General features: G+C 63.9%; 5 protein-coding genes across 10 annotated transcripts in view; 2 read left to right on the forward strand and 3 right to left on the reverse strand.

Annotated features, from left to right (window-relative positions):
- Window positions 1-27908, forward strand: part of SPPL2B (signal peptide peptidase like 2B) — a 231734-nt gene that overhangs the window by 59455 nt on the left and 144371 nt on the right. The gene's annotated exons all lie outside the window — the stretch shown is intronic.
- Window positions 161-3280, reverse strand: AMH (anti-Mullerian hormone). The gene is made up of 5 exons (XM_068535055.1): window positions 2458-3280; window positions 1758-1900; window positions 1436-1544; window positions 1165-1324; window positions 161-1079 (listed from the first exon to the last, which is right to left on the reverse strand). The coding sequence occupies exons 1-5, from the start codon at window positions 2912-2914 to the stop codon at window positions 218-220; spliced, it is 1731 nt and encodes a 576-aa protein (XP_068391156.1). The 5' UTR covers window positions 2915-3280; the 3' UTR covers window positions 161-217.
- SF3A2 (splicing factor 3a subunit 2) lies at window positions 3631-14180 on the reverse strand. 2 transcript variants are annotated; one of them, XM_068537371.1, is made up of 10 exons: window positions 14087-14152; window positions 9903-9970; window positions 9123-9287; window positions 7513-7584; window positions 6731-6777; window positions 6419-6528; window positions 5376-5425; window positions 5155-5295; window positions 4641-4709; window positions 3631-4554 (listed from the first exon to the last, which is right to left on the reverse strand). In XM_068537371.1, exons 3-10 carry the CDS (start codon window positions 9246-9248, stop codon window positions 3754-3756), a joined length of 1416 nt encoding a protein of 471 aa, XP_068393472.1. In that variant the 5' UTR covers window positions 9249-9287; window positions 9903-9970; window positions 14087-14152; the 3' UTR covers window positions 3631-3753. The 2 variants fall into 2 exon arrangements, with proteins under 2 accessions (XP_068393472.1, XP_068393471.1); XM_068537370.1 differs by lacking the exon at window positions 9903-9970 and having other exon boundaries at window positions 14087-14180.
- PLEKHJ1 (pleckstrin homology domain containing J1) lies at window positions 14332-17063 on the forward strand. Its single transcript, XM_068537373.1, has 6 exons — window positions 14332-14837; window positions 14945-15012; window positions 15193-15259; window positions 16160-16250; window positions 16327-16390; window positions 16484-17063. Exons 1-6 carry the CDS (start codon window positions 14744-14746, stop codon window positions 16547-16549), a joined length of 450 nt encoding a protein of 149 aa, XP_068393474.1. The 5' UTR covers window positions 14332-14743; the 3' UTR covers window positions 16550-17063.
- The window catches only part of DOT1L (DOT1 like histone lysine methyltransferase), a 58191-nt gene continuing 47885 nt past the window's right edge, over window positions 17603-27908 (reverse strand). For 4 of the 5 annotated variants that reach the window (XM_068537363.1, XM_068537362.1, XM_068537361.1 and 1 more), the window contains 5 exons: window positions 26999-27576; window positions 26710-26915; window positions 24128-24192; window positions 22817-23743; window positions 17603-20017 (listed from right to left, as the gene is read on the reverse strand). In XM_068537363.1, the coding sequence (XP_068393464.1) occupies window positions 20010-20017; window positions 22817-23743; window positions 24128-24192; window positions 26710-26915; window positions 26999-27576 (1784 nt within the window). In that variant the 3' untranslated portion in view covers window positions 17603-20009. Of the gene's footprint in view, window positions 20018-20279; window positions 22114-22816; window positions 23744-24127; window positions 24193-26709; window positions 26916-26998; window positions 27577-27908 lie in introns of those variants that run through there. The other variant, XM_068537365.1, reaches the window with a different exon arrangement.

Below are 27908 nucleotides of genomic sequence, written 5' to 3' on the forward strand. Positions count from 1 at the left end.
GGAGCTTTAGGCGGCTGGGGGTGGGGGGTCGGGGGCAGGGAGGCAGTGGGTACCAACGGGGAGGACGCGGCCCTGCCCGCCAGAGGAGAAATGGGGGAAGGAGGCCTCCGCCTGTCCCCAGACATGCACGGACACCCCAACCGCGTGCTTTCTGGTCTTTATTGGGGGCGATGAAGGGGTCCGAATAAATATGGGCTGGCCGGGGCACGGCGCGGGGTCACCGGCAGCCACATTCGGTGGCCACCATGTTGGGCACGTGGTGCGCGCTGATGCGCTCCTCGGACAGGCTGATGAGGAGCTTGCCGGCGTAGGCCGTGGGCACGCAGCAGGGCGGGCGCTCCAGGGCGGCGCCGCGGGCCTGCATCTTCAGCAGGAGCACCACGTGGTTGCCGTACCGCGGGTTGCGGTCCGATTGCGGCCAGCCGCACGCGCCCTGGCAGTTGTTGGCCTGGTACGTCTCGGGGATGAGCACCGAGCGCTCGGCGCGGAGGTCCACGCTCAGCTCGCGCAGCCCGCACGGCCCGTCGGTGGCCGCGGCGCCGGCGCTGCGCTGCGCCCGTGCCGACCCGCTCCGCTCCCGCCCGCGCCACTCGGCGCGCAGGCCCTGCAGCGCTTTCAGCAGCAGCAGCGCGCGCAGCGGGCCGCCGGGGCCGCCCGGGTCCCCCGGGCACAGCGCCAGTAGGCGTGCCAGCAGCGGGGTGGCGGCGGGCGGCAGCCCCGGGAGGCCGCGCAGTTCCGCGGCCGCCGCCTGAAGCTCGGCGGCCACCCGGCGCGCTAGGCCCGCGGCCCACACTGCGGACGCCGGACCCTGCAGTGGCGCGGGGACCCCGGCGGTGGCTGCCGTGGGCGGCAGCAGCAGCAGCAGCAGCGGCTCCTCGCCGTCGAGCAGGCGCTCCAGTGCCGCGGGGTCCGACAGGTTGACCTGGCCCTGCGGGAAACCGGCCAGCGCGCCCGGGTCCAGGGCCAGACGCGGCGGAGACGCTCGGGACGCGGGTCCCCGCAGCGCGCGCACCAGGCGCGTGAGCGTCTCCAGGAAGGGATCGGCGCTGGGCGGCGTCTCCTCGGGCTCTGGGGACGGCCTGGACGGCAGAGTGGGGAATCGTGAGGGCGCAAGGCTGCGCCGCCCCCCACTCCCCGCGCCCCCAGGCCCGGGCCCGCGCGCACCTGGGCTGCGGGAAGGGCACCGAGTCCAGCTGGCCGTGCGCGGGCATCGGCGCGGGACCCCGCGGCGGCAGCAGGAGCAGCGCCGGGGTCATCCGTGTGAAGCAGCGGGAGTCGGCGCCGAACAGCAGCGCCTGCAGCTGGGCGGTGCTCAGGGGCGCACCTGCGAGGGGAGGCGCGTGCGCGGCGCTGCTTCAGCGCCGGGGGTCTGGGGGTCGAGGACAGCCGTCCCCACGCCCCGCGGCATTCGTGTCCCTATCTGGGCGAGACCTACCGTTTCCGCGGCGCCGCAGGGTCAGGGCGAGCCCAGGCCCGCGCCAGGCCGCCTCCGGGCGTCCCACAACCAACGGCAGGTAGCTGGAGTCTTGGCTCAGGCAGAGGCTCTGCGGAAATGGGGGCTCAGTCAGGCAGTGGGTGCGCGGGACGCCAGCCCTGCTCTGCCTGCTGCCCTTAACATCCCTTCAAGATTCCAACCTGGGCACTTGCAGCCTTTTTCTTAAACCCAGTTAAAAAAATCAACAAAACCGTAACCCCTTCCTCGCCCTGAGCGAGGGCTCCTGGTGGCCCAGGGGCAGTCCCCTTCAACTCCCTGGTACCTGGGCGCCGGGCAGCCCGGCCCCGGTGACGGTGACCTCCGGGCCAGGCCCTGGGTACAGCACCATCAGCGCCAGCTCTTCGGGGCTGGCTCCTCCAGGTGGAGGCTCCTGGAACCTCAGCGAGGGTGTCGGCTCCCACGTCACTGCGGCCAGGACAGCGGGGGAGGGGACACCTGAGCCCCTCCCCCAAGCCTGTCCCAGTCCTGCAGGAGGGAGAGCCCCCACCCCACCCAGAGCCCGGGGGAACCTAGTGGGAGAGGCTTGACGCCCCTGGACCCCAGGTGTAGGGCTTTCTTGGGACACGGGTGGCCTGGGAGGAGTGACGGACACTGTAGGCAGTGGGTGGAGCCCTTGGGGTCTCTTGGTCTGGGGATGTCCTGGGGGGAAGCCCTTCCTCGTAGTGGGTCTGAGGCCAGTGGTCCCTGGGGATAGGCCCCCTGGGCAGCCTGGTGGGGGTGTGGGGGGAGGGGCCCTCCTCCGCTTGACCTTCAGGCTGTGCTGGCCCTGCCCCCTGTGGCTCCCAGGTCGGTGGAGAGGGGACCCTCCCCAGGCACTGCAGGAGGACTTGCGGCCCCAGGCAGGGCAAAGATAAAGTCACCCATCTCTGTGGCCATCAGCCTCCACTTCCCTAGGGGTCTCCCACCCCGGGGCACCAAAGCCGGCCCCCCCCCCCAGGCCCCCAGGTTAGGGCCCCACGTACCTTCCTCCAAGTGTAGGACCACAAGCCGCCGCCCCCCAGGCCCCCCAAGCCACGCCTGCAGCTGCTGCAGATGGGGCAGGGCGGGCTGCCCGTCTCCGTGGGGGCAGACCGCAAAGGTGGCCAGGTCCCGGGGCCCCCAGTGGGCGCGCCGCACAGCCTCTAGGAAGGCCCGCTCATAGCCGCTCAGGGCCCCCACCACCCGCAAGGGAGCACTGCTCCTGTTGCCACCCCCATCCAGGGTCACCAGGCACAGGGGGTCCTGAGGGCTGCCTGGTGGCCAGATGCCAGGGGGTGGCCAGTCCCAGTCTTGGTGGAAGATGAGCCCTCCGCTGCCTGGGGTTGGCTCCCTGGGCAGGGCCGGGGTGCTGGGGACCTCTCCCCTGAGGGTCCTGGCCCCCAGCAGGGCCCCCATTGCCGACAGCACCAGGGCCAGCTGAGAGAGAGGTGGACCCTGCATCGTGGGAGCTTGGAGGGGCCGGGCTGCCCCAGCTTATATGGGGGAGCAGGAATGTTTGTGCCAGAGGGCGGCCCCTATCTCCTTCAGGGATGTGACCTTGGGGGCCAATGCCCGCCGTGAGCCCGGGCAGGCCGGCAGCCTTCTCAAAGCCCCTTCTGTTCCGGCCCGGCTGCCTATCTATCTCCTTCTCACCAGTGCTACAAAGTGTGGCCTGTGACCCATTTGTCAGACTGTCCTTGACGAGTTTTCCCCTTTGGAGCCAGGAGCAGGAATGTGAGCAGGGAGTGTGTGGCCCAAACGATCAACAATTTGGGAGGGTGGAGGGTGCTGGAGGAGGGCAGAGCTGCAGAGCCCCTGCCCCACAGGACCACTGGGTAGGTGGGTGGGGGGCGCCCCCCCCCCCCCCGTGCCCCCTGCACGCTCGCTCACCACGCCTCTGGGGCCCACAGAGACCCCCAAGGAGAGCGAGCAGCCTTTGCTCTGCTCTCCTCCCAGAGGACGACCCCAGACCCACTGCTGGCCAGCAGGGTCTGTCCTCACCCAGCAGCCTCCAGGGCACAGCATCGCCAGTGGCCACCCCCGGGGGCCTGGTGGGGCCCCGACCCTGAGCCACCCCCATAGGTGGCGGAGGGGAGCCGTGTGTGTTCACCCACAGCGAGTGGGTGCTTCTCGCCCGCCCGCCCGCCGGCCAGCCCACACAGCAGTGCACTCCAGGGTTAGCAGAGACTCTTTAATGGGCTCTGGAAACACGGCCCAGCCCTGTACAAAAAACTCAACTTCACTCTGGGGGGGGTAACACAGGAAAACAAGGCCAGGCTTGCTGGGACAGGGGTGGCTTTTCAGTTGGTAGGGGGAGGGGGAGGAATGTTCCCAGGGCCTTCGGAGGGCAGCGGGGGTCTCAGCATCGGGGGCATGGGAGTCGGGGGGTGCACCCCGGGATTTGAGGGGTGAACTCCAGGAGGCTGGGGATGGACCCCAGGAGCTGGAGGATGGACCCCAGGAGCTGCTGGGTGGACCCCAGGAGGTGGGGGGTGGACCCCAGGAGGCTGGGGGTGGATCCCGGGGGCTGGTGGGTGGACCCCAGGAGCTGGTGGATGGACCCCTGGGGCCTGGGGGTGAACTGCAGGAGCTGGTGGGTGCACCCCCGGGGCCTGGGGGTGAACTGCAGGAGCTGGTGGGTGCACCCCTGGGGCCTGGGGGTGAACCCCAGCAGATGGGGGAGGATGGACACCAGGGGCTGGAGGGTGGACCCCCGGGGCTGGGGGATGGACCCCTGGAGCAGGGGGGTGGACCCCAGATGCTGGTGGGTGGACCACTGGTGCCGGGGGGTGGACCCCAGGAGCTGGGGGGTGCACTCCAGACGCTGGGGGGTGGACCACTGGTGCTGGGGGGTGGACACCGGGAGCCGGTGGGGGCAGCTGAGGAGGGCCCGGGGGTCCCGAGGGCGCAGGCCCACTGGGCGGCATGGGGGGCAGGGGCAGGCCTCCTGGCGGGGGCGGGGGCAACGACTCGGGCAGTGGCGGCCGAGGGGGCAAACCATTCATCAGCGGGGGTGGGGGTCGCTTCACCCCAGGAGGCCCGGCGGGGAGGCTCGGTGGGGCCGGTGGCTTCTCCATCTTAAAGTGGAACTGGAGAAAAAACTGGACAGAAAGGAGAGGCTGAGTGCAGCCCCTGGGCCTTGGGCTGGGAGAAGGTTCGGGAACTGCCTGGACCTGCAGTGACTCACCTGCTTGGTTTCCCGGTTCCAGTGAGTCCAAAACTTGCCTTCAGCCTTGTCAATCTCCCTGCTCGGCACCTGCGTGGGGTGTAGCAGAGGGCAGAGACGGGCCTTCAGGACCACGAGATGGCCCGGCTGAGGAGGCCCTTCTGTAAGGGGACAGGGTCTAGCGTGGGGGTAACAGAGTCGACTGATGTCCTCGCTCCCCTGCTCAGCAAGCCTGCAACCCCGAGAAAGTCGTGAGCTACGCTATCCCATTAACGTCCGTCTGGGGACCAGATCCGGTCACGGAATCCACGAACAGCCAGCAGCAGGGACGCCTCACTGCTGGGGCCACGTTAGAAGTCTCTGCCTCTTGGCGGACACCCACCTCGGACGCCCAGCCCCCGGCCCTCGCGCTACCTCGTCCTTCGCCACCCCATCAGGAGCCAAGGGCCCAGAGGGACACCCCCGGGCCTGGCAGGAGGGGCATCCTGGAGTGGGCTGGATGGAGCAGACTCCTCGGGGGTCCAGCGCGCGCTACCTTGAAGGCGATGGTCTCGTAGGGCTCGGCGGCCATGAGCAGGTACTGCCAGCGCCGGTCCGGAGGCTCGATCCTCTGCTCGTAGGCGGACATGAAGCGGTGGCGGGGCATGATGCCCTCGGCGATCTCGGGGTAGTCGATCTGTGGGGACACGACCGGGTGGCAGCACTGCCTCTCAGGGAGCCCCTCCCCTCAGGACTGGGTCCCCAGCCTTTGCTCACCTGGAAGAGGAGGCTCTGCTGACCCATCTCCGTGTCCCTCTGCTTGGTCACTGCAACGCAGGAGGGTGTCAGGACCAGCTAAGGGGCCCTGGGGCTGGCCTAACACCACCCACAAACGGGAGAGCAGGCATGGGGGTGGTCACCTGGCTGGGGAAGCACAAGAGCCATCCGCAGCTGGATGGGCACCGCCCAGGGCTGGGAGGGCTGCACCCCGGGTGCCATCTGCCCCAGATCACACGGGTGGGGGTGGTGGTGAGAGGGAGGCCTCCCCACTGCCCGCCCCCCCGACCTGGGGAGCACCGAGTGTGAGGGTCGAGACCGTGCCCCCACTTCTGGGAGAGGGTGCCCACTGCCAGAACTCTGCGGCTCTGGCTGCTTTCCACACGGGTGCTCAGTGTCTCCCCGCTACACCCAGGAAGACGCCAGATGGCCTGAACTGGCCAAAAAGCCTGTGGTGGCCTCCCCAGGGGGATGGTGCCATCCCTGTCCTGGCTCACCAAGCAGGCCCACCCCAGGGCCTTTGCACGCCACGCCCCGAAACGCCAACCACACGCAGGATGTCCCCACTTTAGCAGGACACCTACCAGGTGGCCTGCCTTCCCCCCACCCGGCAACACGGTCCTCTGTATCCCCTGTACTCCAGCTAGGCAGCTTGACTGGCTTTCCGAACCAGGTAACTCAGGCGCTACTGCACGCGCAGACCCTCCCCCTCCCCCTCCTTTCTCCTCAGGTGAAGAGGAGCCAGCACCCAGTTCCGAGGTCAGAGGAAAGAGCCACACCAGGGCCCGCGGTCGCATCCCACAAGCTCACCCACCTTTGCCAGGAGCGTAAAGAATGATGACAGGCACGGACGGGACACCACGCTCCCCGCCCCTCCTCCGGCATGTGTGTGAAAGTTCAGAGCGGGAAGGCATGTCCCGGCCCCCAGAGAAGGAAGCCCTCTGACGGGAAGTAGAGACACTCCCCAGAGGCGGATGATGTGGGTGTGGGTGTGGGTGTGGGTGGGTGAGGGGCTGCCCGCCAAGGCCACAGAGCACCCTTACCTTTGTAGCCCGGGCGGCCGATCTTCACGAACTTCTTCACCTCCACCTTGACCTTCTCTGGCGCCGGCTGGGCGGGGGCCTCCTTGGCCTCCTTGGCTGCTCGCCGGGCCCTGCAGGCAGGACGGACATGGTGCTGAGGCCCCTCCACACAGGCCGCCAAGGCCACAGGCCCAGGTGCCAGGAGTGCCACCCCCCCCCCGCCCTGCCCCAGCCAACCTTGGAGCTTCGAGGTCGGGGGGGACGGGGGCCAAGTGAGGTGACAGCTCTGGTGGGGGTGAGCGCCGGGCATGGGAAGGGGCGCGAGGTACTCACAAGTTAGTCTGATGCTTTTTCCCTTGGGTGTGCGCGAGGTAACTCCCCTAGAACGGGAGAGGGACGCACAGCTCAGGACAAAGCGAGCGGGGAGGTGCCGGTAGGCACCCGATCGCTGCTGAGTAGACGAGCGCTAGGGGAACGAGACCCCCAAAAGCTGGAGGTGAGGCGGGCCTCCAGAGGGTGTGACGCGGGCAGTCTCGCAGCTGCTGGGGTGCAGTGTGGGCTGTGGACACTGCTTGGAAGTGGTGGGGAAACCCGGGAGTGACCATGTCCCGTGATTCCATCTCCACGATGCCCCAGGGATGAGACACGCGAATCAGTGGTTCTCAACTAGGAGGCGGGGGTGGGGTGGTTTCTGACCCCCGGGGACACCATACCCAGGACGGTCCTCCCCGGAGGATGAGCAGCCCCATTGCCACGGGGAGAACCTCCCATATCAGGCTGTTCAATTCAGTGCTGCCGTCTGGGGCTGGGAAACACCGGAAACAAAGCACGTACTCCACGCGAGAAAAGGGACAAAGGGACCTACTCGTGCCAGGGGAGGGGCCCAGCGCGAGGGAGCATCAGACTCTCGCCTGCTTCAAAGGCGCAAACTAGAGCCACACCGGCTAGACTTCACGACCCTGATCCTGACGTGGAACGTGCCAGGGTGTCCCCACGTTCCCAGATACACATCTGTGGCAACGGTGCCACCGGTACCGAAGGAAATGGACGGAAGGACTCGGCGAGTCCACAGCAGCGCTGCGCGCTGTGCAGGCAGGGGTGGGGCAGGGCCGCACCTCATTGTTGTGCAGCGTCAGGCACAGCTTGCACTCGTAGGAGCCCAGATGGTTCTTCATGAAGTACGGGTCCTGCGGAGGAAGCACGCTTGTTACGCGGTGGGAGGGGCCCCGGGGCCCTGGCGGGCGCTGAGAGACCACCACTCTCTTCCGGGCAAACGCTCGCGGCGGGGGAGGGGGGGCAGAGGACACGCAGGAGCCCCCAGGGCAGCACCGCAGAGTCCACTGGGTGGGGCTGGGGCTGACCACGCGCCCCTGCAGCAAGCTCCGGGGAGGGGTCCTCCGGGAGCCCCGGCCCCACGTCCTCGGCAGCCTGGGGTCCAGGAGGCAGAGCCAAAACAGCACCGCCGCTCATCCATCTCCACGGCGCGGACCAGGCTCTGTCGCCGACCAGGCCAGCACTCCTCGTGCCGCAGCACAGCCAGATGCGGGCAGAGGAGAAGCAAGCGGGCCAACCCCAGGCCCTAGGGGACCCCGTCTCTGCACGTCCCATGAGTGGGGCAGGAACTCCAGGGCCAACTGGTGACCACCCAAGAGGCGCAGAGCAGACGGCAGGGGTTCAGGTCCCAACTCCACCGCCCAGAAACCGTGTCGTCATTGGCGATGACAATCCCACCCCCAACTCTGTTTCCTCATCTGGAAAACGGGGAGAGTAACAGAACTGACCTCCCAGACCGGGCCTGTGAGGGACTTTGGGGGTGCCTGGCACACGGTGAGGGCTCGACACACCTCAGGGCATTTCAAAGTCTAAGAGGACGCAGACACCAAGGGGCACATCAAGGGCAACTCTGCCTCCAGGGGCCACTGGGCGACGTCTGGGGACGTCAGTGGTTGTCACGAGTTGGGGGGCTCCCGGCATCAAGTGTGCAGGTGAGGGTGCTCCTCCACACCCCACAGCGCCCGTGACGGCCCCCACCCCCCAGGGAATGGCCCGGCCGCACATCGAAGTCCACGCTGACAAACCCTTAGTCAGTTATTCGCGAAAATCTCGAGTCTGCTCCCTGCTCACGCTGGACGCCAGGAAAAACCCCCGATGGTCAGACGGTGTAAGCCAGGGGGGCCCCCAGCATCTGTGTCTCCTCCTCTCCCTCCCGCTCAGGTGTGGACTGAAATGTGTGCAGCATCCCAGGACCTCAGAGGTCAGGAGGTCATGGAACCCAGCCTCCTGGGGTCAGTGGAATCCCTAACCCTGGGGTCTCACCGGAGGCGATTCCGCCCCCCAAGGGACACTGAGCGACATATGGGGACATCTGTGGCCGCTGTGACTGGGGAGCTCCTGGCATCTGGCGCGGGGGCAGGGCAGGGATGCTGCTGCACACCCCACAGCACCCAGGGGGGCCCACATACGCGTCCCCAGGGCCGAGGCGGAGGCCCGTCTCCCTACAGCTCTGTACGGATAAGCTGCTGTCCTTCGCTGCCTGCGGTGCCATCAGGGCCCCCACCACTGGCGACTCCCGACACCTCTGGGTAAGTATAGCTTCCTGTGGTAACAGACCCTTCAAACGTGGGGCTACGAACAGCAGCCGGCCTCTGGTGGACACTGGGAGCTGCCACTCCAGGTGAAGCTCCCTGGTGCGTGGTGGGCACAGGCGGTGGCAGGGCGTGTGTACCTTGTTGATGTCGATCGTCTCCAGGGCCAGCTGCCGGAGGCGTTCCCTGCGGTCCCGGTTGCTCTCAGAGGAGGAGGCCACGCCCCCGCTCCCGGTCTTGCCTCCGGGGCGATGCTGGAAGTCCATGGTGAGGACCCTGGGGCTCTACCAGACCAGAGGGGAAACCTGTGGAGGCCAAGGGGCAGCTGTGAGGCTGTGCAGAAGGCCTCGCCCTCCTGGTTCAGCCTCACCCCCCGCCCCGCTCTCGCCGTCCTCAGCCCCACGCCCAGGCTTCACCAAGTCTCTTCCAGTGGCCGAGGGTCCACGATGGGCCAGGCACATGGAAACGAGGAAGAAGGAGAAACAGGGCATCTCCAGGTGACCTTGGGGATGGACTAAGGAAGTCCCCCCAGCCTGAGGAGTAGTGCAAAGGCCCAAGGACCCGAAATGGCAAAGGGCAAAATGAGACCAAGCTCTCACTAATTAGTCTCACCTCCTCCAGGAAGCCTCCCCAGACCGCCCAAGCCCGTGCTGTTCACTCCCTCCTCTGAATTCCCTGATTGTCTTACCCTTACTTTTTGCACCCTAAATTCAGCTTCTCTGGCTCAACTGTACATTTGCTGGAAACAAGGAACACATCTACCAACCTATCCCCCCCACCACCACCACTGCCTAACGCACAAGATGTTCACGGCTCGTTCGTGGCTGAGGAAGGCTTTCACGAGCCCTTGATGTCTCTTCCAGCCCAGCCACTGTTTCCCACCCTCCTTCAGGCTCAGCTCAGACCCAGCCTCCAGATACCTCTCTCTCATCTTACACTCCCTTTCGCATCCGGTCAATGTTGGCCCCAGGTGTCTGGTATCTTGTCTCTGTTGGGGTAAATTCACAGGGATGGGGCCCAGGAGTGAATATGACCCCCGCCAAAGACGTCCCTATCTCAATCCCAGGGGTTCCTGGACGTGTCACCTCACGGGGCAGAGAAGACTTTGCAGGTGGGGTTAAGGCCCCTGAGATGGGGAGGACCCTGGATTCCCCAAGGGGCCTAGTGTCATCACAGGGTCCTTATAAGAGGGAGGCGGGGGTGGGGGGGGGGGGTCAGAGGCAGAGAGAGACGGGAGATGCTGCGCTGCTGGCTGTGAGGATGGAGAACGGGCCACGAGCCAGGGATGCGGCGCCTCTAGAAGCTGGAAAAGGCGGGAACCGCTGCTCCCCTGGAGCCTCCGGAAGGAATAAAGCTCAGTGAGACTCACGTTGAACTTCTGACCTCCAGAGCTGCATCATGAACTTAGGTCGTTTAAGCCACTAGGTCTGTGGTGGTTTGCTGCACCGACCACAGGAAACTAACAGTCCAGGCACCAGCCAGCTGTGCCATCGACCCGCAGTGTGACTTGATGAGTTTACAAAAACCTCACATATGGTGACCAGCGCGGTGACCTAGTTGGCTGCAGGATCCCAGGGCTAGACTTTTTATTTCACGCCAAGTCCACCCAGAGCTGCCAACTGGTAAAGGCAAAACACTAACAGAGCCAAGAGTTCCAATCGGTTTGGGGGGAGCCCAGTTTCTTCTTAAGCAGCCAGAACAAGCTCTTGTTCTAACCGGGAGTACGTGCCACAGGTGTCGCGAAAGCACCTGTGGAGAGGATCTGACTGGCTCAGGAAACCCAAATGCAAACAAATAATCACTCACCACGTTACAGTGAACGCCAGTACCTATCAGAGACTGAGATGAGGCTGGGGTGAAAAGGAGGCAGGTCCATCAAAACCCACCGGCTGGGGCTTCCCTCGTGTGCCACAACTACTGAGCCTGCACTCTAGAGCCTGTGAGCCACAACTACTGAACCTGCGTGCTGCAACTATTGTAGCCCGCACACCTAGAGCCCCTGCTCCGCAACAGGAGAAGCCACCGCAATGAGAAGCCCACGCACCACAACAAAGAGTAGCTCCCGCTTGCCGTAACTAGAGAAAAGCCCGCGCAGCAACGAAGACCTGATGCAGCCAAAAAAAAAAAAAAAAAAAAAAAGACAACAAAAAACCCACCCGCTGAGCAGCAGGCAACACCCCTTCCCCTGGTCTGTGTCCAGCAGGCAGGAGACCCAGCTGGTGCTCCCAGCCCAGGGGAGATCAGGAGTCTTTTCTGGGGAGAGTACCAGAGACAGTATTCTCAGACACTCACATTTGGGGGCCCCCCCCCCGCACTCCCCAAACCCCAGCACTCTGCCAGGCCCACTGAGCTCACTAGATGAGAAGCACTGCTCTCCACGCAGACTGGTAACTTAACATAAACAGATGCAAAGAAACGTGTATATCAGAGAAAAAAAAACCTGGTGGAAACGTCAATGGATGACAGGAGACGTTACCACACCGTGAAACTAAAACAGGTGCCAAAGGTGAGCACGGTGAATTAAAACCAGACGAACCCTGGGACTTCCCTGGTGGTCCAGTGGGTAAGACTCCACGCTCCCAATGCAGGGGGCCTGGGTTCCATCCCTGGTCGGGGAACTAGATCCCACATGCTGCAACTATGAGTGCGCATGCCACAACTAAGACCCGGTGCAGCCTAAATAAACAGATAAAGTTTAAAAAAAAAGTGATGAACCTGACAAAACAATGAATACAAGCGCTTGAAGGTAAGAGTCAAAGAAGGCTTTCATAAAGAAGAACAGAAAAATGAACAACAACAACAACAACAATAGCGAAATAACAAGAAGCAAAGCAAGAACCTAGAAATCCCGGACTGAAAACAGAACGAAACGTGGACACACTACTATATTTAAAATAGATAACCAGGGCTTCCCTGGTGGTGCAGTGGTTAAGAATCCGCCTGCCAATGCAGGGGACATGGGTTCGAGCCCTGGCCCAGGAAGATCCCAAATGCCGCGGAGCAGCTAAGCCCATGCACCACAACTACTGAGCCTGCGCTCTAGAGCTCGCAAGCCACAACTACTGAGCCCGTGAGCCACAACTACTGAAGCCTGTGCACCTAGAGCCTGTGCTCCGCAACAACAGAAGCCGCCACGACGAGAAGCCCGCACACCGCAACGAAGAGTAGACCCCACTCGCCACCAACTAGAGAAAGCCCGTGCGCAGCAATGAAGACCCGACGCAGCCAAAAATAAATAAATAAAATAAATAACTTTATTCAAAAAAAAAAAAAAAAGATAATCAATAGGGACCTCCTGCATAACACAGGGAACTCTGCTCAATGCTCTGCAATGACCTATATGCGAAAAGAACCTGAAAAAGAGTGGACACATGTATGTGTATAAATCACTTTGCTGTATGCCTGAAACTAACACGATGTTGTAAATCAACTACAGACCCACATAAAATAACAACTAAAAAGAACAAACGTGAAGAATATCATCAAAGGAATGACCTATGAAATAAAAGAAAATACCCTAGGACTGAAAGGACCTAATCTTCAGACAAAAACAAAGAAAAACACTCTCAAACGAAGAGACCATGAAATTTCACAGCACTAATGAAAACCTAAAGTTTCTACTAGACAGAAAGAAAATCAGAAACAAGAGGTCGGAAACCAGAAAGGGATGAGACCCTTCAGAACAGCACGGAACTCCTAAGACGGGCAATGCTTTCACAATTCCCACCGGGGGCTTTTGATCTGGAACTTTACACCCACACTTCTGACTGTGAGGGTAAATAAAGCCGTTTCCAGCTAACCGAGAGCTCAATATAAACAAATGAGTCGACTTTTTCAAAAGCTACCTGATGAGCTCTGACGGAAGAAAGGAAGGGGAGTAGATGGTCACACTGAAAACAAGCCAGCCCAGGGGAGCCCGGACAGCAGGTTCTAGGACAGCTACTCAGCTGCAAGGTGGGGCTCCAGTCCCGACCGGAGCCGGAGGATGCCAGCTTTGAGAGGGAAGTTTCCACGGGGGAAGGAAAAAAGGCATCCATTTGTTTCAACGTGTGGGAAAATACAACCGCTAGGCGTCTGACGTGAAAACGCTTTGAGTACAAAGGTTTAAAAACAAGCAGAGAAAATCAGGCGAATAGGAAAAGTGAAGAAGTTAACGAGCTTTGGGGGGCAGGAGCGAGAATGGTATAAGAAAAGCAGCACAGCTCAACACACTACCCGCCTAAGCAGCGGACAGTATTTTCAGCCCTAGAAAATAAGACTGACAGGGGGTCCAGTGGCTAGGACTCCGCGCTCCCAATGCAGGGGGGCCCCGGTTGGATCCCTGGTCAGGGAACTAGATCCCACGGCCCGCAACTAACACCCGGTGCAGCCAAATAAACAAATAAATATTAAAAAGAAAAAGAAAAGAAAACCGACAGCTTGGCTAAAGTAGTGTCTACAACCACGTGCAGGAAGTGTAGGGTGAAGCTGGAGCAGGTGGGCGGGAGGCAGACGTAAGACCTCAGCAATCACGGTAGGAGGTCGAGAGACCACGTCTACGCCCGACGCATCCGGAAAAACTCACGCTATTTACAAGCTCCTATCGGTCGCTCTGAGCTGCCAAAGGGCAGAAGGGAGAAGAGGACGAACACCTAGACTGACAGGCGGGGAAGTCACTTAACCTCGGGGCTTCGCTTGCGAAACGGGCCCAGCTAACGGGCTCTGGTGGCCTCGGGCGCGGTGCCGGGCGCTCCGCCTCCGGACCTTCCTTTCTACTCGATGGGCCTGGAACTGGGACCACCGTTACCCCTATCCAGGTGAGTCCCGGACCACAGAGCCAGCAAGCCAACGGACGAGTCCCCGGGCGCAGGGAAGGCGCCCCGGACCACGGGAGCCGCCACCCGACCCGACCCGACCTGACCCAACCCGACCCAAAGGGCCTTTGCAGCCGGAGCTCCTAGAGGGCGGGGGTGGGGGGGGGGTCGGGCCTGCCCAGCGCCGGGCGCGGACGGGGAGCCGGCGCCCGCCCCCAGCCCGCGCCCCTGCCGAGGCGCCCCTCGCCCACTCCCCTCCAGGGAGCCCCTCGCGGTCACCGCCCTAGCCCCGCGCGGCTCTTAACTCTCACCCGCAGCCGCACTGCCGTCGCCTGTTCAGCCGCCACCTCTGCCGCCGCGCCGACTCCGTTCTGCACATGCGCGCCGCGGGCTAAGGAAGCACTTCCGAGGGCAGGCGGGGCGGGGTCTTCCGTGTGCGCATGCCCGGCCCGCCCAGCGGCGCGGGCTAGACGCCTCGGAGGCTGGAGGAAAGCGGGCAGCAGGGAATGCAGGCCGGAAGCCGAAGCGCGCGTGCGCACCGGCTCTCAATGTCCTTTCGGTCGGGCAAACTCGCGCGGAGCCAGTTCTCGCGGGAAAGCGAGTTGCTTCTCGTTTCCCACTCCCGCCCGCCTGTTCCCTTGAGTACGGGGCGCTATCGGTCGTGGGGGTGCTTTATTGTTTCCACCCCAGGGCCACCTTGTTGCCTGGTTACATGACAACCGTCCATCTTGCCTACTGCCCCGTGCGCCCCACGAGGGCTCTACTCGGCCCCGGCAGCCCCTGGGACGCTTCTGCCACTCGCCGGTGTAGGACAGGCTGAGCGGCCCGGGAGCGCGCAGGCGTGGTAGCTCCGGCCGCGCTTCCGGGACGGCGCCCTGGGACTCTTTTGGCGCCGGCACCGGCGCGAGCGGGGACGGCGGCTCGGAGGGCGCGGCCCAGCGCTCCGCGTTCTGGGTCCCAGCGGCGCCATGCGCTATAACGAGAAGGAGCTGCAGGCGCTGTCCCGGCAGCCGGCCGAGATGGCAGCCGAGCTGGGCATGCGGGGCCCCAAGAAGGGCAGCGGTGAGCGGCCCGGGGCGCCGGAGCGGGCGGGCGGCCGGGCGGACAGGCGGCCGGGGGGCGGGGGTGGGCAGCCGCGGAACCCGCGCGAGCCCGCCTTGTTCCCGCAGTGGTGAAACGGCGGCTGGTGAAGCTGGTGGTCAACTTCCTTTTCTACTTCCGGACGGACGAGGCGGAGGTAGGGCGGCGGGGAGGGCCGGGGCGGGGGTTGGGGTCAGGGTCGGGGTCCGGGTCCGCAGTTGGGGGGGGGGGGGGGTGGCGGCCGCAGTTGGAGGGCGGGGTCTGCAGTCGGGGGCGGGGCGGGGCGGGGGGCGGGCAGGTTCCCGGCGCCCGCCCCCATGCGCCTGTCTGTCCCTAGCCCGTCGGAGCCCTGCTGCTGGAGCACTGCAGAGTCACTCAGGAAGAGCCCAGCGGCTTCTCCATCAGTGAGTGCGGCCTGGGGCGAGGCTACTTGACCCCGTCCCGCCCCGCTCCACCCCGGCGCGGCCCCGCCTGAGTCCCCAGAGGCTGAGTCCAGTGTCCCGGGCAGCCCCACTCGCGCTGACTCCTCCGGGTGGGGGCCCAGGCCGAGCGCACTACCCCAGAGGCCGCCCTTGTCTTGTTGGGGAGCGCTGCCCTCTCGGGGTGCCTCGCTGTAACTGTTTCATTTCTCCTGGGATCAGGGCCCTGTGCTGGGGGACTGGGAGGATTCAACTGGGTCGTCTTGAGAGGGTGGGGTCTGCAGGCGAAGACGGAGCTTCTAACTAGTCTCCTGGGGAGGCTGCAAGAAGAGTGCCACAGAATGGGGGGCTTAAACAGCAGAAATTTATTTCTCCCAGTTCTGGGGGGCAAGAAGTGTGACATCAAGAGTGTTGGCATGGCTGGTTCCTTCTGAAGGAGAATCTGCCTCCATGATCTCTCTCCCGGCTTCTGGGGGGTCGTTGGCGACCGTTGTCACTCCATCTCTGCCTTCCTTTTCATGGGATCTTCTCCACTGTGTGGTCGTGTCCAGGTTTCACTTTTCTTAAGAACACCAGTTCTGTTGGATTAGAGGCTCACCCTAGTGCAGCGTGATCTCAGCTTAACTGCTTGTAACTACTTAGACCTGCAGTGATTCCACATCCAGATAGATTCATAGTCCTGGGAAATGTTTCACGTTTTAAGACTCGAACATACATCTTTTGGGGGACACAGTTCAACTGACACCCAGCTGGTGGGAAGCAGTGGGCCCAGGCGGGCCGGGGCTGGAAAGGGGACAGTCGTGGACAATGGCAAGAGGAAGTTGAGGGCTGGGTTGGGGGGAGGTGGGAGCGAGCGGGGACAGATGGGGGCTACTCCCTCCGCAGGCTTCCTAGAGGACCCAGAGAGGAAGTATCACTTTGAGTGCTGCAGTGAGGAGCAATGTCAGGAGTGGATGACTGCTCTGCGTCGAGCCAGGTGGGGTGCGGCCGCCTTGGGGGCCTGGGGCAGGGGCAGGGCAGGCCCTGTGGACTCACACCACCCTCCTCCCCAGTTACGAGTTCATGCGGAGGAGCCTCATCTTCTACAGGAACGAGATCCAGAAGATGACTGGCAAGGTGCGCGTGGGTGCAGGGGTGGGAGGTGGGGGTCTTCTGGGCCCAGGCTCATGCCATCCCCCCCCCCACCCCCGCCATCGTCCACCCACACAGGATCCCCTGGAGCAGTTCGGCATATCGGAGGAGGCCAGGTTCCAGCTGAGTGGCCTGAAGGCATGAGTCTGGGTGTGGGGCTCCTCAGCTTTCCTGCTGGGGGCTGGATGAACCCTCCCTGGGGCCCGGGTTTCCTGGCCAAGCCTGGATTTGCCGTGGGAGGTGTCTTGGTTTAAAGATTTTAAAAGCCCCAGGGCCCACGGGGGCTGCCTTTTTGAAGAAGCAACCCAGCAAGCCCCTTCTGGATGCACTGGGACCCACTGGACTGGTTTGGCACCTCAGTGCCACATGCTGCTGCCAGGGGACAGGTGTCCCCTCCCAGGAGCTGTGCCCGGCCCCTTGGGTGCGTCCATCCAGGCCTGGCAGGTGCCTGAGGCTGATGCAACTCTCCTGCCCCGTGCAGGCTGAATGTACAACATTAGGTGATGCTGTGAAGGGCGTGGGCCGATGCTGGGGCCGCTGTGAATTCTCCTGCTGAAGGGGCAGGCCCCGGCCGGACGCCTCTGGGCAGAGCTGGAAGGTGCGCCTTTGAGGTGGCCAGTTTGTTCTGTTCAAATAAAGGTACCTCTTTTTCACACGGGATGGCGGTGCAGTGAATGCAGAGAGGGACCTCTGTCCTCCGCAGGCTGCCGGTCCCGCAGAGTCACAGCGGGGTCCTGAGGGAAGTGAGGCCCTGCCCAGGTTCAAGGTTTAAGTGCCCAGTAGGAACAGAGGAGAGGAAGCCTAGAACCCAGAGCCAGGAAAGGTAGGGAGGCTGGGGCCCAGCCCACAGGGCCTCTGGGGCTCACAGGCCTCCCTCTGAGTGCAGGCGGGACTTCGGGAAGGGTTTTGTTGGTGTTGTGAAAAATACCCAAGCAGTTGGTTTCAGTTAGTCAAGAAGGAGGCCCACCCTGGGTGGGCCTGACCTAGTCAGGTGTCGGCCCTCGAGGAGGGGCTGGGCCTCCCTGAGGTGGGGCTCATTGTCTGCTGTGGTCACAGGGCCTGCCTTCCGGAGCAGGTGGGGCTTCTGCGAGTGACCGTCCTCCCCAATTGGGGATGGTGATCACGGCCCGGGACTCTCTTTGCGCTCCAGGACCTTGCCGTGTCAGGGTCAGGAAGAAACACTGCCACCAGACCAGGTTCAAGTGAAAACAGGTATTTTATTACAGCGTCTAGAGATGGAAACGCAGTGCAGTGGGGTTCCCTTGGGAAGAGGGGGTGGAGCCAGCGCCCCAACTGAAACACAGGCTACCAGAACAAGAAAGCAAAGCCCGTCTGCGTTACAAACCAAGGCAGGGATGCGAGAGCCAGCGTGGATGGATGTGTAAATGAGAACAGACAGTCCTAACCGTAGACGGGCTGGCTGGCAGGATAAATAAGGGTGGGGGGGGGGGGGGGTTCTTAAATAGGTCACAATTCATAGGTGAACAGAGGACGCATCCCCTGACCGGAGGCTGTCCTAGTTGTTAGGTTTTCCTGAGCAAAGCGACGGCAGCCGTCAGACCTGGAGCGCCCGCGTCGGCAGCAGCGGTGGGGCTCCCGTGGGGCCGCTCTCCACGCACGCCAGTCGGCGCCCTACTCCTGTGGCTGGCGGCAGCGGCGGCGCTCAGGCTGGGACCGGAGGGTGGGTGTGGAGAGGCCGAGCTGGGCCCCGCTGTGGGGCAGACCCCGCGCGGGTCGTCCGTCCCCTGGTGCCTGCGTGTGCGTGCAGAGGACAGACGCGGCGCGGTCGTCCTCCCGAAGTGACGCAGTGTTTTGTACAGTGTCCTTTGTTCAGATGGGGGCTCCGCTGGCAGCGCCGCAGCTTTCTCGGGAGCCCTGTGTTCCTGACACGGGGAGGGGAGCCTCTTGCAGAGGCCGGGGGTCGGGGGTCAGGACAGCACCACCGTGCACCGAGAGCACCGACCTGGGGGGAAGGGGGCAGGGTGGGCGGTCACAGGAGGAAGGCTCCGTCTCTAGCCTGATTGCTGCCCCGCACGGTGTAGAGGTGGCTGCAGGTAGCGCACCGGCCCGCTCTGACCCTCATGGCCTGCGTCCCGGGGGTCAGGAAGCGGAGCCGGGCCTCGGCCACCACACTGACCCTGCTCGCGGGCAGGCAGAGGGCCCGTGGCGTCCACCTCTGGAGGGTGTGTGGAGTCGGCCAGGCCGGGGAAGGCTCACATTAGGCCGCCGCACAGAGGCCCCCTCCCGCGCTCCTTGATGGGTGCCACCTGGGGGGCAAGCACCTGAGGGTGGTGCTCCGACTGCCCACGCTCAGCCCTCGCTGGGGCACCCAACCTTGGGTCCAGGCCCGCTGTCAGCACCTTTGGCCGATGTCGGCCCTTTCGGGGGACCGAGAGCTTCTCGGGAGGCACACAGACAACATTGCTCCACCCAGGGGCCCAGGACCGGTCACAGGTGCTGTGCTCGAGGGACCAAGAGCCCTACCGGCCGGCCATCTTGGAGCCTCAGGGAGCAGCCCTCCTGCCCGGCCACCCCCAGCGCATCCCTTCCCAAGCACCACCGTGGCTGCTCAGATGGGGCGGGTGTCACCCCAGTGGGGTGGGCAGGCGGGCCCTGGGCCAGCGCCGCTGTGCACTAGAACAGATGGGAGGGTTTCCTCCCACTTTCCTTTCTTCCTTTTCTCTTTAGTTTACTGTGTATTCGTCATACAGTCTAAAAATAAATGAAGTCCGTCTATGAAATTTATAAATTTTCATCACCTCTCTATAAAATACTGTCACCTGTCAGCGTGACTCCCCTGTAGACACAGCAGGCACCCACGACTAACCCGCCTGCGGCCCCGGCCACCACAGGAGCCGACCCTGCAGCGGGGGGCTGCGGTGGGAGCCCAGGGCGAGCGGAGACGTACAAATGCACCTGTCACACGAGCGAGCCAGCCAGGCAGGCAGCAGAGTCGGGTACCAGACCCTCCTCACAAGCACCACTGAGAACGGGTCCCCCTCCTCGAGGCTCCGCCACCGCAGCCTTGCCGCGCAGGACCGCCGTTCCGATGCCAAAGGCGCCATCCCGAGGGCTGAGCCGAGGCCGTTCACAGTGATGGCGGGGCGGGCCTCCACCGGAGACGCCGCCTTTGGTATGGGAAGAGCGGCGGGAATGAACACGCCAGGCGCTAGGGCCTGGCGTTGGCGTGGTCAACCTCGAGAGTCAGCACCAAGAGCACGTGGAGGCGCGAGCCTGGCGACGAGATAGCACCGGGCCAGCTGGCGGCGTCTCCGCGGTGGGCCGGTCCTTCGGCGATGTCTTTACATATATTCTCTCACATATATAGTATCTACATCTCTCGATAGGTTGCCTTCACGACTTCGGTGGAATAAAATAAGTCAAAATTGTTTATACTTTTTAAAAAACGATAAATACTTTATCTAAAACTATCGACAGTACAGGCTGGAGCCAGGCCCCAGCGCGCTGTCTCCGCAGCTCTGCGCGGCGCTGATTCACAGTAGAGCCTGTCCTCTGGCCTCCGTCCGTCCTCGCCGTCCTGCGGGGGGGCCCGCGCCGCCAGCCCGCCCCATCCTTGCATAGTCTCGCGGTTGAGGTAGAAATCCTAGTTACCTGCGGACACGGTGCGGGAGGAAAGGCAGCAGAGCGTTAGCTTCGCGTCCAGACGAGCCCGTCGCACCCCCAGGCCAGGGTGCCAGAGCCGCCTACAGACGGACGGACAGACGACAGACGGCAGACGTGGTGGTGGCAGCACCCTGAGCCCCGCCCCTGGGCCCCTTCAGAGGCAGGAGGTCCTGTCCCCGGGCCCTTCCAGTGCGTGTGGGGCGCTGGCTGGGTCCTGGCTTCCCCTCCTCCCCAGGAGACCCCCCCCCCGGTCCCCACACCGGGCAGCGCTCCAGGACAAGCCTGCACATGCCAGGAGTGAGGCCGGCGTGGCCAGGATGGCAGGCAGGCAGCGTCCACCGTGGGCCTGGCCCCAGACCTCCCAGTGCACATCCACGTCTGCCCTCTCCAAGCTCCTCTGACGGCGCGAGGCCACTGCAGGCTGAGCCGCCCTACCTTCTGGGCTTTTCCAACAACCGAGGCACAGCCCAATCCCCAGGCCTCGGGTATGGCTGTCTGCTGACCTGCACCCTGACCAGGAGCCCGTCAGACTCCAGCGGCCTCCCATCTGTTTCCACTTAAAAACACGACAGACAGCCAAGGACGGCAGGCAGACCCCCTGCTCCAGTCCTGGCCCCAGGGGGATGTGGACGCGGCACCAGCAGTGGCCGGGCCAGCTGCACCGGAGCCCAGGACCCTCCCTGGAGGCCTCGCAGGCACCTGCCCCGTCCAGCTCCCGAAAGCGGGCCCTTCCTACGCTTGTCTCCGCTGACCCCACACGGACGGTCTGAAAGGCACAGGCCAGGCCGTGCGCCTCGGGGGCCGGAGGAGCCGGGCCTCGGCCACAACTACAGAGCCCCACCACCCGCCCGGCATTCCTGCCTGTGGGGCTGGCGCCACACTCACCCTGCTGCCCATCGGCCCCTGCAGGCAGGCCCTCTAGCGAAGGAGCCCAACAGGTGTGACCCCCACGTCCTGAAGGCCTGCCGTGTACCTGGGGCCTTAAACACGTTGAGCTCCCCCCAAACCCTACATAAGGCGCGTTTATGGAAACGGGCTGAGGGGCCCACGAGCGCACACAAGGCCAAGCTGGGATCCTGAGCTGCCCCCATGACCCCATGCCAGGGCTGCCCAGGTCCCCGGCTGCTGCAGATGCCAAGCCTAGGGCGGCGGCAAGCTCGAGCTGGGCTCCACCCGGCCAGGACGCCAGCCCTGACTGACTCCTCCTGGCCCCCTCCCTCGGTGACCTGGTGGGAGGGCCCACCAGCAGCGGCGGAAGTGGGGGGGGCCAGCCACACCCTCCCTCGCTCTGCTCTCGCCGCCCAGGTTCCCTTGCCTCCCTGGCTCTTTGCCTTCGCAACTCCCGGCCGCAGGAGAGCAGCCTTGGCCCCCGGGCCCCTCCATGGAGCCCCGCGGGCCCGCCTGCTCTCTGCAAAGGAAGGTCAGTTCAGGTTCTCGTATGGGCCGCCTGGTCGAGCTCTAGCCTTACCTTACAGAATACGAACTGCTAGCTAAGCAAGGTCTTTATCGCGGCTTAACCCCCGCAAGGCACGCGGCATACGGAGGTGGCATGCCAAGGGAAACCCACACGGTGGGCGGCCCCGTGGAGCTGGCCTGCGGGATCACGGGCGCGGCCTGGGCCAGGGCCAGCCCGGGCAGGGGCGGGTGGTGCACCGTGAAGGAGGGGCGGGACACCTTGTGCGGAAGTGAGGCGAGCTTGATGGACAGAGAGGCGTTAGCAGGCGGCACAGAGGCAGCAGAGGAGGCAGGTAAGAAAGCTTGGTTAGCTGGGAGGGACGCGAGGTTCTGCAGGAGCACGGGCTCAGAGTTAGCCGGGAGCAGCGCAGGGGGCGGAGGCAAGGCGGCGTTAGGAGGGGGGGGGGCGTGGAGGGCGGGCTGCCCCAGAGGGGGCCGGCCCAGGTGCGGAGGGGGCGGGGGCGGCCTCGGCTCCGCAGGGGACGGGGCCTGAAAGGAAGAGGCCGGGGTGCTGGCCACCGCCTGCAGCGGGGTTAGGCTCAGCGTGGCGCTGCGACATGCAGCCCCACTGCCGAAACTGGCTCCAAACGGATGAGCGGAGGCGGGAGGCACCGCGTGGTTAAAGGCACCTGCAAACAGGAGAGAAAAACCCAGCTTCAACAGGCGGGCATCGCCAGCCAAGCCAAGGAAGGCGCGCGGAGAAGGGGAAGCCGACGGCGGCTGCAGCTCCAGCTCCGCGTGCGAGCGGCACAGGTGAGGGCGAAGCGCAGGCAGCGGGAGCGCAGGCGCTAGGATTACCTGCAGGACGGCTCCCCTCCCCTCCCCAGCCCAGCCCCGGCGCCCGTGCCCAGTAAGGGGCCGGCTGTGGCTCCCTGCGCTCCTCTCCACCCCGCACGCGCCACGGTGTGTGTGGCGGGTGCCGCGGCCCTTGGCTCTTCCCCAGCACCGGCCCCAAGGCTGCCCGGAGTCCGGGCCGCGTCAGGCCTGACAGGTGACCTCCGCGGGGAGGAAGGAGAGAGCCCCGTCTGGCGCCAGCTCCCGAGAGCGAGAGGGACGCCGTCAGACCAGAGAGCCTGGCACAGGCCGACTCACGCCTGAGCGCTCTGCCCACACGACAGTCACGTCTGCGTTTCGCGAAAAGGAACGAGGTGACGGGTGCAAAGTAGACCCAAGGGGATACGCGGGCACAGCCTCTCCCCCCTCAGGGGGCCCTGGAAGGGAACCTGCAAACAGCGGTGGTTAAACCCAGCGGTCCTGGAGGGCGCCGGTGACAGCGTGCGGCCCGCGGCCCGTCCCCCAGCGGGTCCCGCGCGGCCGGAGGGCGCTGCCTACCTCCGACTGCACCGCCGGCCACCCCGGAGGAGAAGCTGCCCATGGCGTGCGAGTTGGTCAGTCTGGTGGCAGCGGTTGAGACGTGCACCAGGCCGGCGGCGGGCACGGAGCTGAACAGGGACTGCAGCACGGACGGGCCCAGGTTGGCCTGCAGGGACATGGGGCCCAGCGTGAACTGCGGGCCAGGGGCGAAGGCGCCCAGGAAGGGGCGGTGGGTCTGGGCGGACGGGGCCGTGCCCCCTGCTGAGGACGCCGCTGGGGCAAGGCCCGGGCCGCTGAGGAGGCCCCCGGGGGGCGCGGCGGCGGCGGCGGCGGCGGCGGCAGCGGCCATGAAGAGGTTGTGGCCGTTCTTGACGTCGGGCTCGCGGTCACGGCCCTTGCCCGCCTTGCCGTGCGTCGCTGAGGCCTTGTCCGCGGGCCCGCACACAGGCGGGCCACCCTCGCCCTTTGGGGCCAGTCCGTCCAGCTGCCTCTTGTTCACGAAGGGGCCGGGCTCTGCGGCGCCGCCCTCCTTGCCCCGCGGGCCGGGAAAGCTCAGGGGGGCGCCCAGGCCGGCCGCCTCGGGGGCCTTGTGGGAGAGAGAAGCACCATCGCTGAAGCTGTGTAAACTGAGGTCGGCTGCCAGGCCCCCGCCCAGGGCGAAGCCGCTGGCGGGATGGCTGCTGGGGCTCAGCCCGCCCGCTCCCGGCAGCGCGCCTGGGAAGCTCTTCCTGGGGTGGGCAGCCAGCTTGGCGTCAGCCGCGCCAGGTTCCTCCAGGCCGGGCCGGAAAGCGAACAGGGAGTTGTGGCTCAGAGCGGAGGCGGCCTGCAGCGGGCTGTCGGCTGCCTTGGCCAGGCCGAGGTCGGAGATGGGCGAGAAGGTGGACTTCCACTTGCTGCTGTTGACCGGCTCACTGGCCGGCACCTTCCTTCCCGCCAGGCCGCCACCTGCCAGGAGAGGCAGCAGCTGTGAGGCCTGGGGCGGGTGGGGCAGAGCGGAAGCTGCGGGGACCAGACCCCCACCGGCTCGGAATGACCCCCGCCCCCAAGACAAGCCCCCTTGGCGGAGGACGGGGCTGACCTGGTGAGGGTGGGGCCGTGGGAGAAGCTCAGGGAGCAGGGCTGCTTGTGCAGGAGGGCTGGCGTGTCAGCACAGAGCACCACACGTGCCCGATCTACCCAGGCAGCATCCAGAGCGCCTGCCACGTCCGCAGGGAAAGGGGCCAGGAGGCCGGGCAGCACCCACACCGCCCAGGGACCACTCTGGAAGCCCCATGTGGCTCCTCAGAGGCCGGGCACCAAGGACTCAGGCATCAGGAGCACTGAACTCACCATTTTCCAAGGTTTTCGGAGGAGATTTGCTTTCTAAGGAGATTGTTGCAATTTTTCTTTCAATTCTATCAGGAAAAAAAAAGAGACGATGAATGATGGCAGTCCACGGGCACACCAGAGCGCTATACGTTTACACCAAACTGCCCAGCGGGGTCGGTAAGCCGGCAATGCATGACCCGCCGTCAGGGCCCCCCGGCGCCCCCATGCCTGTGCGGTGGCGCCTGTGCCGGCACGATGACGGCCGTGGTGGGGGACACAGCTGAGAGCCGGGCCCCGGCGGAGGAGCAGGGATGCCGTTTCCCAACACGCAGAGACAGCCGCGAGTCCCAAACAGAACTGTCTCCGTGCTTAACGTGTTCTCAAGCTCTAGGAGACCGCGTCGCCCACAGAGGCGGATGCGCAGCACCTAACATGTTAACTCCCCAGCAAGCTGTACCCATAGCTGCACCGAAGTACACAGCAGTGTGTGTTTCACGTGTCAGGATTTTTGTGGACCGTCCTGAAGAACTACGACCTCCAGAGACACAGAACTCGCCAAAGAATCCAGAACTTGCACAACATACTTTTCGTACGTGGAAGAGTAACTCAGCAAGACACTGAAAACACAGGCAACTAAAGAAAACACAGGGACGTCCCCGGCGGTCCAGCGGGTAAGACTTCGCGCCCCCAGTGCAGGGGGCCCGGGTTCGATCCCTGGTGGGGGAACTCGATCCCACACGCATGCTGCAACTAATAAGAGTCTGCATGCCGCAGCTGAAGATCCCACATGCCGCAAGTAAACATGACACAACTAAGACCCGAGTGACCAAAATAAATAAATTAAGCATTAAATAAAATTAAAGAAAGGGACTTCCCTGGTGGCACAGTGGATAAGAATCCACCTGCCAATGCAGGGGTCACGGGTTCGAGCCTGGTCCGGGAAGATCCCACAGGCTGCGAAGCAACTAAGCCCGTGTGCCACAACTACTGAGCCCGCATGCCACAACTACTGAAGCCCGCGTGCCTAGAGACCCTGGTCCGCAACAAGAGAAGCCACCACAATGAGAAGCCCGTGCACCTCAATGAAGAGTAGCCCCTGCTCGCCGCAACTAGAGAAAGCCCGCACGCAGTAACAGAGACCCAACGCAGCCAAAAATAAATAAATTAATTAAAAAAATAATAAAGAAAACACAGATACACGACACACGGGGCCTCGTCAACACTGAACACTCCTACGCCTCAAAGGACACCAGCAATGGCGTGAACACACCACCCACAGGACGGGAGAACACAGCTGCAGATCCCGTACCTGACAAGGGATCCCGTACGTAGACGTCTAAAGAACTCTCACGACATAACAACAGCAGCACAAGACAACGCGACTCAAGCGTGGGCCCGGGACCTGAACAGACATCTCTCTGAGGAACAGATGATGCTGAGCGGCGTCGGCCACGAGGGAGATGAGGTCAAAACCATGGTGACACCACCACACCCTCACAGAAATAGCTACCATACTAAAAACAAACCCAGAAAATAACAAGTGCTGGTGAGGATGTGGAGAAACTGGCACTCTCGTGCACGGTTGGCAGCAGTGTGAGATGGGGCAGCTGCCGTGGAAAAGTCTGGTGGTTCCTCAAAACGTTAAACCCAGGCTCGCCACACGAGATCCAGCAATTCCACGCCTAAGTACTGGGTACATTGAAAACACATTTTCAAGTAAAAACACATGTAGTATAGGAACGTTCATAGCAGCATGATTCACAACAGCTGAAAATGAAGCAACCCAAGCATCCACAGACACACGGTGGATAAACGAAACGTGATATATACACACAGAAGAATACTAGTCTTAAAAAAGAAGGAGGTTCTGATACCTGCTACACCACGGATGAACCTGAGAACACGACGCTCAGTGAAATAGACCAGACACAGAAGGACACACGCTGCCTGATCCCACTCACAGGGTCCCTAGAGGAGTCACATCCACAGAGACAGGAAGTAGCTGGTGGGGGCCGGGGCTGGGGGAGGGGCTCGGGAGTCAGTGTTTAAGGGTACAGGGGTTCTTTCTGTGGCGATGAAAATGTTCTAAAACCGACAGTGGTGATGGCTGCACAACCCCACGAATACGTCAAAAACCACTGGGTCACACGTTTCAAGCGGGCGGTGTGGTATGTGAATTATACCTAATAAAGCTGTTATAAAAAAAAAAAAAACCAGAAAGCAAGCACTCTTCACCATCAGCTGAGTGGACACCAGGCGCCGACGGGAGCCTGCACGCCTGCCTCTTGGCTCTCTGCCGTGGCGGCCGCCCTCCCCTTCTCTCTGCCACCAAGAAACACCCGCCACGCACCGCTGCCCCGGGAGCTGCAGACTCAGGGGTCAGCCCCGCCCCACACGCACGTGGCGAGATGCTCTCAGACGCCCTGGGCCCTTCACGGGCTGTTTCTTACACAGTTAAAAGTGAACAATCCGGGAAGGGGCCTGTCTGCTCCAGGACGCGCCCCAAGTGGGGTCGGGACCCTGCGCCCACCGCCCAGCGGCAGGTGGGAAGCTGCCTGCCCCGCGTCCCGGCCACAGGGACCTGCCCCGTCGGCCCCACTCGCCTGGCACTGCCAGGCTCGTCCTCAGAGCCCTGCTCCTCATCCGAGGTCAGCGGGGAATAGTGGGCCCCGTTGGTCTGGCTCAGGGGCTTCTCCTTCTTGAGCACGGGCGGCTGGTCGTTGTCCTGGTAAGGGACAGGCGAGCTCTTCAGGGAGCTCTCAGGGGATGAGATGGCCGTGATTTCCAAGGGCTGGTTGATGTTGCTGACCTGAGGGGTCAGACACACAAGCCCGTCAGCAGGCCCCTGGAGCGCCCTGGACCTACCGCCCCCGACGCCACTCCCAGCCTCACCATGGAGTTGAGGTTCAGGGGGGACCCTGAAGACTGGGTGAAGAGGCCGGCGACGGACGGCAGGGCCCGGCGCTTGGGGGACACGCCCGAGCTGAGGCCGGGGGTCCCTGCCGCGGCCCGCTTCCTCCTGCCCCTCTTGCGGCTGTCCTGCCCGTGGCTCTGGCCGCCGTCACCACGGGCGCCCGAGGACAGAGGGCTGTGCTTGCTGGAAGGCGACTGCTTGGCGCTGCTGGAGCCGGCCGAGATGGTGAAGACGATCCTTCTCTTGGCTTCACTCTCGGGATCCGAGAAGCCGGCCTCAGAGGGCAGGTCTCCTTTGCTGGCGTCGGGGAGTGGGCCCTGGGCGCCGTGCCGGGGACTGGCGCAGAGCTGGGGGGCGGGCGAGGCTGAGCCGCAGTTGCGGGGCTGCGCCAGCAGGGAGGGGTGCTGAGGGGTGGAGCTGCGGGACCCCACAGTGGCGAAGAGGCTTCCGGAGCTGGAGGACTCATCCAGGGCGGGGGGCTCGGCTCCAGAGACGAGTGGTGCCGGGCTGCCTGCCAGGGCCCCGCTGATGGCCACCGAGCCGGCGTAGGCGAAGCCTGTGGGAAGGACACGCTTTCTCAGGGGAGCTCATCCGGGGAAGGATGCCCACCTGGCCGAACCCGGCGGAGCACAAGGAAGCTCAGCTCTCCGCGTGCTCAGTGCCCAGCACCTTGAGACGGCACCACGGAACCAGGTTCGGGTGAGGACAAGTGGGGGCCCCCGGGCCGTCACTTGTGTGCTCTTCCCACTTCTGGGCCTGGGATGGTTGGGCCCTGGAGCTCACGCACAAGCCGGTGGACCCCGGGCACCTCCAGCGGTGATGCCCGCCCCACGCGAGAGCAGCGGTGCCCGAGGCGGGATGCCCGTCCCAACAGCAGCTTCCTCCCTG

This window comes from Eschrichtius robustus, chromosome 2 (genome assembly GCF_028021215.1).
Source record: "Eschrichtius robustus isolate mEscRob2 chromosome 2, mEscRob2.pri, whole genome shotgun sequence".
NCBI classification, from domain to species: domain Eukaryota; kingdom Metazoa; phylum Chordata; class Mammalia; order Artiodactyla; family Eschrichtiidae; genus Eschrichtius; species Eschrichtius robustus.

Bases quoted from the DNA above. Each gene is read 5' to 3' on its own strand.
- AMH (XM_068535055.1), bottom strand. From the start codon at position 2,914: ATGCAGGGTCCACCTCTCTCTCAGCTGGCCCTGGTGCTGTCGGCAATG. The intron at 1,545-1,757 runs GTACCAGGGAGT...CCATTTCCGCAG, and splicing joins CCGGGCTGCCCGGCGCCCAG to AGCCTCTGCCTGAGCCAAGA. The intron at 1,325-1,435 runs GTAGGTCTCGCC...CTCCCCTCGCAG, and splicing joins CCTGCGGCGCCGCGGAAACG to GTGCGCCCCTGAGCACCGCC.
- SF3A2 (XM_068537370.1), bottom strand. From the start codon at position 9,248: ATGGACTTCCAGCATCGCCCCGGAGGCAAGACCGGGAGCGGGGGCGTG. The intron at 6,778-7,512 runs GTGCGGCCCTGC...CTCCCGTTCTAG, and splicing joins TGACGCTGCACAACAATGAG to GGGAGTTACCTCGCGCACAC. The intron at 4,555-4,640 runs GTGAGTCACTGC...CTTTCTGTCCAG, and splicing joins GGAACCGGGAAACCAAGCAG to TTTTTTCTCCAGTTCCACTT.
- PLEKHJ1 (XM_068537373.1), top strand. From the start codon at position 14,744: ATGCGCTATAACGAGAAGGAGCTGCAGGCGCTGTCCCGGCAGCCGGCC. The intron at 15,013-15,192 runs GTAGGGCGGCGG...GTCTGTCCCTAG, and splicing joins TCCGGACGGACGAGGCGGAG to CCCGTCGGAGCCCTGCTGCT. The intron at 16,251-16,326 runs GTGGGGTGCGGC...CCTCCTCCCCAG, and splicing joins ACTGCTCTGCGTCGAGCCAG to TTACGAGTTCATGCGGAGGA.